Source organism: Hibiscus syriacus, unplaced genomic scaffold (assembly GCF_006381635.1).
Source record: "Hibiscus syriacus cultivar Baekdansim isolate YM2019G1 unplaced genomic scaffold, ASM638163v2 tig00000541_pilon, whole genome shotgun sequence".
NCBI classification, from domain to species: domain Eukaryota; kingdom Viridiplantae; phylum Streptophyta; class Magnoliopsida; order Malvales; family Malvaceae; genus Hibiscus; species Hibiscus syriacus.
The window spans coordinates 373,939-388,155 of NW_024061798.1; the positions used below are offsets into that span (position 1 = coordinate 373,939).

Consider the following 14,217-nt stretch of genomic DNA (forward strand, 5'->3'; position numbering starts at 1 on the left):
CAATTATTTAATATTAAATTAACAAGATTGGCAAAGAAATGAAGGAAGAAAAACAATTATGAACAAATTATCAAGTGATCTAACTCCTATCAACAAAACTAAATCGTCGATCGAAGAATGATGTCAGAGATAACAGATACGGAAACAACAATAAATATAGAGTTTGGGTTAAATAAGACAAAAGTGCTTTTTTAATGAAATAAGAGAACAACAATAGTTAAGTAGCAGCTTCCATATAACAAACAGTGCAATCCCGCTGCAGGAGAGAAGCAACTTCCAAAGGTGGATCATATTTGCAAAACCTCCTATTTCGGTCATTTTAGATAATTTGTCAGCAATCTAGTTAGTGAGTGGTGACCCCGTTAGACGCATGTTTTATTCACGGTTGAGTAATTCTGTTAAGAAGGGTGAAACAAGTGATAGTATGCTGTAACATTCGAATAACTTCCAAACTATTCACTTCCAGCATCACTTGTCTCTCGTCAAGGTTCCAAGCATGGGGTTAGACCTTCATGAAAGCTCCGAAGCTCCGCTTCAACAACAGTGTATATCCCAATAGCTTTATAGAAGCCAAGAATCCATCCACCATTAAATGAGCGAAAAAGTCCCCCACAAGAAGCGAAACCGTCAGCTCTGCTACCAGAACCATTGGTATTAACCTTACACCACTTTAAGGGAGATGCAGACTATCAAATAATCACATTGCTCACTCCATTATGTGGTTGCACTGAAGACATCGCTAATTCAATGGTAAAAAAATTTTAAATGTCAATTTAATAATTAAATATTTTTATTAATATATCACAAAATATTTAATAATTTTATGATTATAATATAATTAATTAAATTCTTTTTTTAAAATTAGTGACTAAAATAAGATCAATTAAAAATAAAAGTGACCATGAGTGCACTTTACCCAATATTTATTAATATTTATGATTATATGGTAATTTAACCATTCAATTTGTTGACTGGTGGCGTTCTTATCGTTCGAAGATCCAAAGCCAAAGGTTTGAAGTGGGATCCATTTACAAAAGGCTGGTGGAGTTTGCATTGCAGCCAGGTCTCCTATCTGTCTGCTCGCGGCGCTTGTATTCCTTTCGGGTTTTTTTTCTCGGGAAACAAACAGAAAACCAACGATAAAGTAACTAAGAGCTGAATCTCATGGCCTCCTCTTTGGTTTCTCCTTCCCCAGCTTCTTCCTTCATCAGGAACAAGGTCAGTGCTTTAGATTACCCATCTTCAAGATTTTGATTGGTGTAGATTCTTTTGACTAATAAACAAACCCCCTTTTTTATGGCCAGAAATATTTGGGCTTCTCTGCTTTTCCCTCTACATCTCAAATATCCATTCAGAAATGCAAAAAACAAGTTTCGAAGAAAATCGTCTCGCTCATGGCACCCCAGCAATCTGAGCGTAAACCAGCCACCACTGGATCTGTTAGTTCCTTTTTTTTTTATTGATTTGTTAATGGATTTTGTTGTGTTTTTTAAAAAATAAAAAATTGGGTTGTTTTTCTCAGGTTAAGACTGGAATGACAATGACAGAGAAGATTTTCGCAAGAGCCTCTGAGAAACCACAGTTGAGTCCAGGTGATAATGTTTGGGTTAATGTTGATGTTTTGATGACACATGATGTTTGTGGTCCTGGTTCTATCGGTATCTTCAAGAAAGAATTTGGTGAAATTGCAAAGGTATTCAATTCTTATGCGTTCTTAGTTTATTTTTCTCTTCTCTTAGGTTAGTCTTGTGCATAATTGAGCTCTTGCTGATGATTGTTAGAATGCAATGGATTTTTTTTATTTCATCAAGTAACAATAGCTATGTAACTGCTGTAAGCTTTGTTGTTGTGCAACGGATGGGGTGGTGATCGTAGCCTCATAGGTGGTTCACCCTTTCTTATTTGGACTTAGAGCCGTCGGCCACGGTGGCATAAGACCTGTGTAAGGAGGGTATTTTGAGAGCAAAATACAGGTGTTCAATGGAGGGGGGAAGAAAGTTCCTAGAGAGACTTGCTGAGAAAGGAAAAGCAAACCTTTTTTGTTAGAGAAGGAAAAGTTACCCTCTTACCCCTAAATCCATGAGATGGCAGCCATAGTGTGCCTGCTTATGGTTGTTGATGAGGGTTCAGATAGGTCTCACAAATATTATTTGTTATTTATTTGTTAGGGATATAACAAGCTTCTTCTCAATTGAATATTTTTATATATTGGAAAATGATTTTGGTGATTTCTCTTGTTTCATGTTTTCCAACAAAATACTTTAAATCTCCTTTATCTTTGTAACCTAACTATTACATTGGTAGACTGTAGAGTGTTCAGCCCTGTGCATGTCTTTACTCCTGTTCACAGCTGTCTATTTGCAGTTGCTGAATTCATTAACTGTGTACCATCATTTTGGTATTGAAGGTTTGGGATCGTGAAAAGGTTGTTATTATACCCGACCATTACATATTCACAAGTGATGAACGTGCGAATCGCAATGTGGATATTTTGAGGGATTTTTGCATGGAGCAAAATATCAAGTATTTTTATGATATAAAAGATCTTGGTAATTTTAAGGTATGGCACTCTTTATCTTGTCATTCATTTTTGGTCCAGTATTCTGAGGAGCGGGGGTATATTCTCTGTTTATTGACATAGAGCTGAATCCTAATTCACAACATTGCAGGCAAACCCTGATTACAAAGGAGTATGCCATATTGCACTTGCCCAAGAGGGTCACTGCAGGCCTGGAGAGGTATCAATTCTTTACCGTAAAATATTGAATTGTAGAACTTTCATCCATCTGTTTCGCTCTCGAGCTGCTGTTATGTTCTTTGTCTCTGCCTTCAGGTTTTGTTAGGGACAGATTCTCACACCTGTACTGCTGGAGCATTTGGTCAATTTGCTACTGGAATTGGAAATACAGATGCAGGCTTTGTATTAGGCACTGGGAAGCTTCTGCTCAAGGTTTGTTAATTATTCTTTTTTGTTTTTGAACAGACATTTAGGATTTTTATAAGTTGAAGTCTGGTACTTACAAAATTGCGATTAATTTAGTGGTATATTCTTACATGTAATCGGTTGCATTTTCAATTGTAGGTTCCACCAACTTTGAGATTTGTGATGGATGGTGAAATGCCTCCTTATCTGCTTGCAAAGGATTTGATTTTGCAGGTAACATCATACACTTTTAGGCAATTATTCCATTTTGATAAGCTTTAATTCATAATTATAATCCTGTGGGGATATTACTCTTGTTCATGTTGATCTCTGTTTTATATAATGGTTGGTCATATATGTTTTTTCTAAAAACCGTTCCTGTTGGGCCAGATCATTGGTGAAATATCTGTAGCCGGCGCAACATATAAATCCATGGAGTTTGTTGGAACAACTGTTGAAAGTCTAAATGTAAGTGAACCTGAAATGTTGCAATAACTTTTAGCGTTAGGTCCTTAGAAAAACATTTGACCTAGTTTGATTTCTTGCCGGAAAAAATCATGATTTTGGTATTCTGATTACTTGTATTTGGTAGATGGAAGAACGGATGACCTTATGCAATATGGTTGTTGAAGCCGGGGGAAAGAATGGAGTCGTTCCCGCTGATAGTACTACATTTAAGTACCTTGAGGTGAGGGTAAAAATCATTGAACCTGGTTGATTGTATTTAACGCCTATTGCTCTGGTTTCATGCCTAGTTTACGGTTTAATATTGTTTGCTTTGCATAGGATAAAACATCTCTGCCATATGAACCAGTTTACAGTGATGCACACGCAAGGTATATTTTTGTGATTAAATGGTTAATGAAGAGCACATTTCTTATTGTTACGCTCGTGACTGCTACTATTCAATAGGATGTTTTATGTTCTTTCATGGGTGATATTTACTGTACCATTTTATGCTTGGAGCTGCATTGAGACAAGCCCTAATATGATTACATATTTTGGGTCTTGCTTCCAGTTTTCTTTCCGAGTACAGATTTGATATCTCAAAGTTGGAGCCATTGGTGGCTAAGGTGGGTATCTCATAAAAGTCGCTTTTAATTCGATCTTCATTGTTGCCTTCTTCTCTTGTGCATGTCTGTCTGTACATTGAACTGATTTCTTAATGTATTTTGCAGCCACATTCTCCTGATAATCGTGCATTGGCAAGAGAATGCGAAGACGTTAAAATCGACAGAGTATATATTGGATCTTGTACTGGTGGAAAAACCGAAGATTTTCTTGCTGCTGCTAAAGTCTTTGTAGCTTCGGTAAGAATCATACATTCTAATTCCTAATGCCAGGAGCTATAGCTAATATTAAGTTGCGTCAGAAAAACTTTAGTTTGCTTGACCTGCAGGGGAAGAAGGTCAAAGTTCCCACATTCCTTGTACCCGCTACACAGAAGGTGTTTGCTCGATATCATTAATAATTAAAAAATTATTCGATTTGCAATTAGAATCAAGTAAAGATAGAAGAATGTGTGTATTAACTCGCTAAAGCTGGCAGGTTTGGTTGGACTTGTATACTCTCCCTGTACCCGGATCTGGTGGGAAGACGTGCTCTCAGATTTTCGAAGAAGCTGGCTGTGATACACCTGCCAGCCCTAGCTGCGGCGCTTGTTTGGGTGGCCCTAAAGACACATATGCACGTATGAATGAACCGAAGGTAATTATTTTTCTTCCCCAGTGTACCTTCAAGAACGTATCATTTGTTTTCGTTTTCCCTGAAGTACCCATGCTCAACATATATTCGAACATGCGTATTAGAGTTTAAACCCTTGGAGAAATTTAATGGGATCATCATTGCAGGTCTGTGTCTCAACAACAAACAGGAACTTCCCCGGTCGGATGGGGCACAAGGAAGGCCAGATATATCTTGCTTCTCCTTATACTTCGGCTGCGTCGGCTTTGACCGGTTATGTCACCGATCCAAGAGAGTTTTTGCAGTAAGAAACTTTGAGTAACTTGTGTTAAACGTACGAGTCATATGAATAACTAGAGGCTGAAAAAGAAGATGAAATGAGAAGACAATGCTGGGTTGCTTCTTCTTTGTTGTATCTTGTTTCATTTTCAGGGGATTCATGCAATAACTGGAACATCTTTTTCTTCAGCTTCAAAACTGAATGCTGGAACTTTAATATGCAAAGTTGCTTCAAAATTCCCAGTCTGTTTATTATTTTCATTGAGTGATTCGAGTTAAGGTATTCATATATGTCAGACTTGAAAGTGCTGTTTCCATTATTGTTGTTGTCCAATTTGATTAGTAAGACCTGCTACAATATACAAAGCTAAGGTTATACATACAAAAACAGGATATACCCCAACACCCAGTGCCTTTCTATTAACAGGATTAGAACAAAGCTGAGAGCCACCCAAACAAAAATTAAAAAGTACCCCAAGCATCACAGATCCTTCTATTCACAGGATTAGAACGGTCTATACATCTACCCCAAACTATAATGCCAACATCTCCAATAACCCACAATCTCATCAGCAGAACGATATCTTCCACTAAACTATCTATGATTTCTCTCCTCCCAGACACAGTACAAATGAGTACTCTTTCCCAAATGCTACAAAAAAAAGAGCATCCTAAGAAAAGGTGATCCCTAGATTCCAAAGCATCCGCACATATCGCACATAGAGGATCAACCATAATACTTATTCTTAGTAATCTATCCTTGGTATGTAATCGATCCAAAATAACCAGCTATGCAATAATAGCATGCTTAGTGGTATGTATAGGAAACCAAATTAGTCTTTGCCAAGGAACATGAGGATGCTTCACTCGAATCTCTCCTCATATCCAGGTTGCATTAACCTTACGTCCGCTCAAGATTGAAACAAAGACTCTAGTAGCTTCATTTCTAAGCTGAAACATCTTCAAACTCCAGCTTGCATTAGCTTTACATCCAGCCACCCAAGCCACCAAAAGGGACCCCTCATCAGCAAGCAGTGCCCGCATTAGTTGCATCACAAGTCATGTTCCAACAACGGATATCCTTTAAGCCTAACCCTTCCCCCTCCCCCCCCCCACAGACCTCAAAGAGCACACAATATGTCAATTCACCTTTGCACTTACATCACTCGCATCACTACCCTTCCAGAAAATCTCATGCATAACTCGTTTATCCTTTTAATCACAGCCATAGACAAAATCAACTGTCTGCACCAAAAATTAGTGATACCTATCAACACAAATTTAATAAGCTGCAGCCTTCCAGCATAGCTCAGCAGCCTGTTCGACCATTGCCCTAGCTTTGTCCGAATCTTCTCCAGCAAGGGCAAACAATCCTTCTCCGTGAGCTTACGAGTCACAAATGGAACCCCCAGATATGAGACATCTGACAAGGAGGCATCCCAACTTGAAACTAGAAGCGTTAAGAATTCAACAGATTTGCAGTAACCCCAGAGGAAAACAACTCACTCTTGGCAGCATTTAGTTGTAACCCAGACATCAAATAAAACTCTTCCAAGACACATTGAACTCCAATAACTGAATCCAAAAAACCCTTGCAAAAAATCAATAGATCGTTTGCAAAGCACAAGTGAGTGAGAAAAAGCCTCTTGCACTTTGGATGAAACTGAAAAATCCCTTTGGTCGCAGCCATGTCTAAAACTTTGGAGAGAACATTCATGCCAAGCACAAATAGGTAAGGGGACAAAGGGTACCCTTGCCTAATGCCTCTAGCACCCTTGAAATAGCCTACTAAGCTGTCATTAAACGAAATGGAGAATCGAGGGGAGGTTAGGCACGCCTGGATCCAACCTCTGAAAAGACTAAACAGACTCATAGCTTCCAAAACGCTAAGGATAAAATCTCAACTCAAGGAGTCAAATGACTTCTGCAAGTCTATCTTGCGAGCAATCCTAGGAGATAGGGTCCTACGAGCATATCCTTTGACAACCTCCTGGGCTAATAACGTGTTATCCACAATACTTCTTCCCTTCACAAAAATAATTTGATCAAGGGAAACCATGTTAGAGAAAGAAAAAAAAGCAAGCCTATAAACTAATATTCTAGTAACTACCTAGTAAACTACATAGCAGCATGAAATAGGCCTAAAATATGTAGTTATATCCGGATTGAGAGTCTTAGGCACCAAGACATGGCAGTGGAATTAAAAGCTGAAGGCATCCAAACTATTTGTTTTTTTTTCCTTCCTTCAATTTAATCTATATCTTATGCCAAAATCGTTGATAATTACGTACAATTTCAATAAACTTGCAGTTGTCAAGAATTACACGCGACTTGGACAAAAACATCAACAACTACACATAGCTTTGGGTTTTAATTATTTTTAATACATGATGGAATAATTTTGATAATTTTACTAAAGTTATCAATATCTGAAGACAATTTTAATAATTATTATAAAAATATAATAATTTATTAAATAATTTTAAGTATGTGAAGCCTACAGCACAGCTGAGTCTTTTCACTCATTGAAATGTCTCACTACTGAATTCAACATGCATAATTGCCATAACTATCATTTTGGCTATTACAGGCCATCAACAGCTGTTGGGGTTTGGAATTGGTATCATTTGCTGTTTCGAAGGAGCCTACATGAAAATAACAAGCCCTCCATTTGGATTATCATTTCATTCTGTTTCTCCATTTTTTTGTACCTATAATTTTTATAAATACAAAACAAGTAAATATAACAACATAGTAAAAATTATTGAGTCAAGTTGGATCAGAACGAAAGAGATTATTTTAACTATCTCTATCTTGTTTTCTGACGGATTAAATTTTATCATCCTAACTAATTTTTTTGAAAAACAATTAAATATTATTAAAAAACAGTTATGACCTTCTGTTTGAAAAATAGGCGATTTTGAATTAATTTGGATGGGAGTTGCCATCTACCTTTGAACTAGGTAAGTCGAGTACCTAAAAATGTCTTTTAAAATAATTTTAAGAAAAATCATTTTTTAAGATAAAATTTGGTTTGCGTTTACCAAAAATCCGATTTAATAGGTCCGAGAGTCGATTACGTGTGGGAAATGATTAGCACTCCCACAACGCCCAAAATTGGTACTTTGTCGCTTATACATTGTCGCGATAGTGAAAATTATGAATCGAATATAAAGTTAAATTATGATCTATGTATTGAACATTGATTAATTTATTTTGAATTATTTATTAGGAAAATTTCTTTAATTTGAAAAGAAATCTCGAGATTAGCAATCCTCCATCGGAAAGAAATATCGTCTATTTCTTTGTCTAAAAAGAATATTCTCTCCTCGATAAAAGCGCGAATCGAATATAAATTGAAAATTGACATTTTTGCATAAAATAAATTACTATAAAAAAAGATTGAATTATTTAAATAAAAATATTTAATTAGTAAAATAAACTAGATTTATTTCAAGTTCTTATTTCGTTAAAATGTCGTATCGGATCGCACCACTTCGACCAAATGATGCTTTCCACGATCATTCTATGAATAAGTGTTCTTGAAAATATTTGAATAACTCATCAATAAATAAAAATACAATGGAAATAAATGTAATTGGAAATATACGAAATAAAATATTTACAGTAAATGGAGCTAAGAACATTTATTTAATATAATACATATAACTATATATAAATATGTAAAATATATTCACACATAAATGACTAAAATAAAAACAAGTGAACATTACAAATTAAAATACAAACAATAAAAGTAAGCACAAATGGTGATTTCAGGGACCAAAATGGTACTAACAAAAACTTAAAGGGTTGAACATTAATTATGAATAAGACAGAACCATAATCGAACATTTTAAACAAACATAGGTACCATAAACGAAAATAACCCCTAAATAATGTTAGGGACAAAAATGAACTCAATCAAAAACATGAAAGGAAAAATAACAATTAAACCTAAATACAACAATATGCAAAGTAGTGATTAAAATGAAATAATTACAAATAACATGACCAAAGACAAATATTAACAAGAATAACATAATATATAAGAACATGACTAAAACACAAATATTGAAACATAAGTGCTTGAAATAAAATAAGGTAAAACTTGTAATACCCCAAAAATTCAGATAATGACCAAAATGAATATTTTGAAAGTTTGATGGTCAAAGTATAAAATTGGGAAAAAGTTTAGGGAATTAAGTGATAATTTCCTAAAAAGAATTTTATTCCATAAATAGATGGCTTACTCTTGAGAGTGGGGTTTAGAGATCATATTTTTGGATTTAGAATTTAGAAAAGAAAAGTTAGAAAGGGTTAAAGTCGATAAGGAATCGAAAATTCAGATCGAATTGGAATTTTATATAAAAATTTGAAGGATGTTATAAAATGGTTGGAAATATTATTTTAATATTTTGGATCAGAGAAATTTGGTTTGGAAATGTGCAATTTTTCAGATTTAACCGAAACAGTGGAATTTAGTGACTAAAACGCAAGATTTGAAACATTCAGGGGAAATTTTGGAAATGAAAGTCAAAATAATTCAGCTTTGACTTTGAAATTTGATAAGGATGAGTTGTCATAGTTTTATGGTGAATAAGAAGATTCATTAAGGGTGATTTAGTCTTATCCCAATTAAATGAATATTATATTCATTTATAATGGAATATAATTTAAACAAAGATGAAATGCACCCAACATTTCATCCAAATTGCTCATCTTCTTCTCCAAAGCTGCTTGGGTTTTCTCCTAAGGTAAGAGAAAAATTTTCAAGCAATTTCCTTAGGATTTTGAGTATGCTGAAAATAGAAAATTGTTATATGCGAAAAACGCTATCGTTTGGTACCAATATTGCATGATAATATTATTAGTGTTCAAGTTCATCTTAAGTTGATGAAGGGGATGTTGATTTATTGTGTTTTATGGGTTATGAAGATTTAAGTGATTTTAAATAATTGGTTGTAAGAATTGATGAAGAACCTAAGGATGAGGTTAAAAAAATAGTTTATATTTTGAAATTAGCAGTAGGTTTGAAAATTCACCAGAAATTATATAAAAATAATTTTGAGGTTATTTTTATATATTTGTGTTCATATATCGATCTAGGTTTGTTTAAAATAAACGGTGATTAATTTCAAGGTGTATACAAAAAGATATGAATTCTTAATCAAGGAAAGGTCAGAAGAAAATCGGACAGCAGATTCTGCAAAACAGATTCTGTTGGTCAACTTTGAAAATTCACCATAAATTGTACATAATGAATTAGAAGGAGTTATTTATATGGATCGATTTGTATTCGAGTATAGTTTTCAACAAAAGAAACAAAATTAATTTCCAGTGTGTATATCAATACAGAATACTGATTCTTTAAACGTAGTATGAGTTGTCTGAATATGGAAAATTGATGGGTTGTTGTGTAAGTGTTATATAATTGATGTACTGTACTGGAAAATGCTGTTTTGGAATTGAAATGAGTGTTAGATGTGAAATATGACTATTATTGGAAGTTTGAAAAGATTTGTGATTTAAGTACAACATTGCATAGTTGGGGTACTTAATGTAATTATGCTTTTGTAAAAGCATTTGAATGGTAATAATTTCAATGCTGGAATTTTTGTATTGAAATTCTAAGTGATAAAATGGTGAAGGGCCATTTTGTATAAATTGGAAACGTTGGTTTCAATGTTAGAAGGAATTGTTAAGTATTGAGTATTTTGATAGAAAATGAGTTTCAAATATATTATGGAGTTGTTATGGGATATGTTTATGTTAGTAAAATATTAACATATGTATTATTATGAATTTGTGATTTATACAGATCATGATTGATCTGCGATTGAAGCAAGTCAAGTATAAAAAGGGTTTATTATAGACAATAGTGAGGCATATATTTTGAAAGATATAAAGTGTCAAAGTGAGTGCAATACATGCATGACATTATACATGGATGTTTTATACATCATCAGGAAGACTTGCGATAAGTCGACCTTGTTTATATCAGCATGATATTATGTCATATTTTTATAAATTGACATGCCATTGATATGTCATGGTATGAAATTATAATGCATTGATTATAGAAAATGTGATAATTTACCATGAATGTTATTTCGGGTATGAACTGCCCAATGTTAAATATTGATGATATACTTTGCCATGGATGGATCTAATAAAATATACTATATGCCCAAGTAAGTCATTGAGGGACAGGGTATAGTTGGCATGCCATAGAGTATAGCAACTGCATGTTTATAATAGCATTATAGTGTGAAAGGGCACTAAGTGCGGGAAAGGTGGATACGACCTTATGTATCATGTCCGAATTAGCACTATAGCGTAAGCTTAGTGTAGGTGGTGGGCACGACCTTATGTGTATTGTCTGGATTAGCACTATGGCGTAAGCTTAGTGCAGGTTTAGCATTACGGTGCATGTATTTTACTCGAATACCCAGGGTCCTCAAGGTTTAATATTGGGCTATGGGCTATGGATTATGGTTTATTGGTCAATAAATGATAAGCATGCAAATAAGCTTACGAGCTTATGGAATAATGGCAAGTATATTGGTAAAATAAGCTTACGAGCTTAAGGAATAAATGATAAGTATATTGGTAAAATAAGCTTACAAGCTTATGGTATTAAATGGTAAGTATATTGGTAAAATAAGCTTACAAGCTTATGGTATTAAATGGTAAGTATATTGGTTAAATAAGCTTACAAGCTTATGGTTTTAAATGGTAAGTATATTGGTAAAATAAACTTATAAGCTTATGGTATTAAATGGTAAGTATATTGGTAAAATAAGCTTACGAGCTTATGGAATGAATGGTAAGTATATGGTAAAATATTGGATATGCATGTAACATGATCTTATGACATTTGTTTTTGACATTGAAATTCATGCATGAATTGTATTGCACTGTTTATTGTTTTAATTGCATCACTAAGTATATACTTAGCGTGTGATGATTTTCACACGTAGGTAAAAAGCCAGTAGTGGAATAAAGATTTCAAAGTGGGAGTATATTTCAATATCAGTAAGACATCCTATGGTGTAATGTTGATTTTATTAGTGGCATGTATTTATTAATGTTCAATTTGTTTTGTTGAATAAATTTGGAAACAAAATGGTAAATTTATAGTGATGAAAGGTTAATTTTTATAAATTTATATGTATTTATATGTATTTTCGGAAATTACTGTAGCAGTTATTGTAGTAGTGAATAGTGATGAACAATAACCACGCTTAAAAATTTCCAGAATGCTACAGGGGTACCGATACCCTCACTGTTCATTGTTCATAAAAAATATTTTAAATTAAATTTGTTATAACGAAACATAATTTATATGATATGATATTTTTATAATATCAGTACCATTTTAAGAAAATAAATTTTAAATCACTTTTTGAATGGAAAATGGTTTTAGAAATTCGGGTGACATCCATAATCTGTATAGGTATAATTATATGGGTTATGGGTATTATAAAACTTCATTAAATGGCTGAAAATGAAATTAAAAAGGCATATGGACTAAAAATGTGATTATCCCACGCGCTAAACTACAACCTTACCCCATCGAAACTACGTCGTTTCAAGTATAGTATATATATATATTTCGCTTAAGCCAAAACCGACCCATCCTTCTCATTTGCTTTGCTTCCTCAACCGGAGGAAGAGAGAGTTTTCAAACTCTCTCATTGGGGAAGAGAGAAGTCACCGCAGCCGGCAGCGCTTCACGGTCGTTCACTGCGGCCGGAGAAGACAAAATCACCCAAAATGTCCCTCTCGTCTTTCTTAACCTGAAACCTAACCCTATTTAACCTAAAACTCCCTCTAAACCCCTAGATCTAAGTTTTACCTTTCGAAAACTTAGAGATCCGGTGACCCTTGGACTTTCGGCTTCGAATTGAGGTATGTTTCTCTCTTTTTGCTTTTATTTTATTGGGTTCGAATAGGTTGATTTTCTATCTATTTTTTTAATTGAATAGGATGATTGCTTTTTTCTCTTGGTTTCCCTGAAAGGTCTCCTCTATTTTTCTCTACCTTTTTCTGTCTCCCCTTCTCATTCGTCTGAATGATCTCTCCCTTTTTATTTGCCTCTGATCTCCATTTTGTTTGCTTCGGTGCTACCCAAAAATAGGGTATGATTTTCCTGCTATCAGAGAAATTGACAGCCCCAGATTTTTGGGATTTTATCTTATTTTTTAATAGGGTTTTAGACTTTTGTTGATTTGCAGTCACTGTAGGTGAAGCGACTACGTCAGAAACCCTCATCAATAGCAAGAGCAATCAGCGACGGCTGCAGCACATCAACAACTACCTAGGGTTATGATGAAATCCTAAGGCTTCATCTCATCTGGATCAAACTCAAATCCAATGGTCATGAACGAGCGGCGGCTGGAAAGAGAAGAAACCTTAGTGGTTTCGGGTTGTCAGGTTGGGCTTGGACGAGTCAGATCTTGGGTTTGTAATCTGGGCTCTATTTTTGTGATGTTTGGGCCTTTTGTTGTTGGGTTGGCTGACTAGGACTACAAAATGTAAACTAATTATTAATATAATAATAATAATAATTAATAAAGTAGAACCCAAACAAAAACGAGTGTCTACAACTGCCCCTCTTTGCACATTCTTGTGTTAACAAGAATAGGGCAAATAAAACAAGAAAACAAGTTTTTGTTCGGTTCTCCTTTTTTCTTTGAAATTTTATAGTTTGTTGCTGATGACGACACTGCTCCTCCACAATGAAGAGTTCTGGTAATTTTTTAGGTAAATTTAGAGATAACTGATTCTTACGTGATGAGGAAATCTAGCTATATAGGGATGATGTGGCTCGTATTTAATGAGTATATATGGTCGATGAATAACACTGTTCCTACGTGATGAGGATGTCTTGGCCATATTTATGGATAATTTGGAGATAACATGGTTTCTACGTGATGAGGAAGTATGGCTATCTAAGATGATATGGCTCCTACGTGATGAGGAGATCTGGTCAGTGGATGACACAGTTCTTACGTGATGAGGACGTTTGGCCATCTTTAAGGATAATGGAGATAACACAGTTCCTATACGATGAGGAAGTCTGGCTATCTAAGGTTGACGCTGCTCCTACGTGATGAGGAGATATGGTCAATAGATGACACGGTTCCTACACGATGAGAACGTCTGGCCATCTTTAGGGATAATGGAGATAACACGATTCTTACGCGATGAGAAAGTCTGGCTATCCAAGGATGACGCGACTCATACGTGATGAGGAGATCTAGTCAGTGGATGACATAGTTCCTACGTGATGAGGGCGTCTGGCCATCTTTAGGAATAATTTGTTT

The 14,217-nt window shown here is 34.7% G+C and overlaps 1 protein-coding gene across 1 annotated transcript; it reads left to right on the forward strand.

The window, feature by feature from the left end:
• The first annotated feature begins 1,164 nt into the window (after positions 1–1,164).
• Positions 1,165–4,968, forward strand: LOC120208772 (3-isopropylmalate dehydratase large subunit, chloroplastic-like). The gene is made up of 15 exons (XM_039207958.1): positions 1,165–1,218; positions 1,305–1,439; positions 1,523–1,693; positions 2,408–2,560; positions 2,670–2,738; positions 2,834–2,950; positions 3,083–3,157; positions 3,314–3,391; positions 3,516–3,611; positions 3,710–3,759; positions 3,942–3,996; positions 4,102–4,233; positions 4,323–4,370; positions 4,472–4,630; positions 4,774–4,968. Exons 1-15 carry the CDS (start codon positions 1,165–1,167, stop codon positions 4,912–4,914), a joined length of 1,533 nt encoding a protein of 510 aa, XP_039063889.1. The 3' UTR covers positions 4,915–4,968.
• The last annotated feature ends 9,249 nt before the right edge of the window (positions 4,969–14,217 follow it).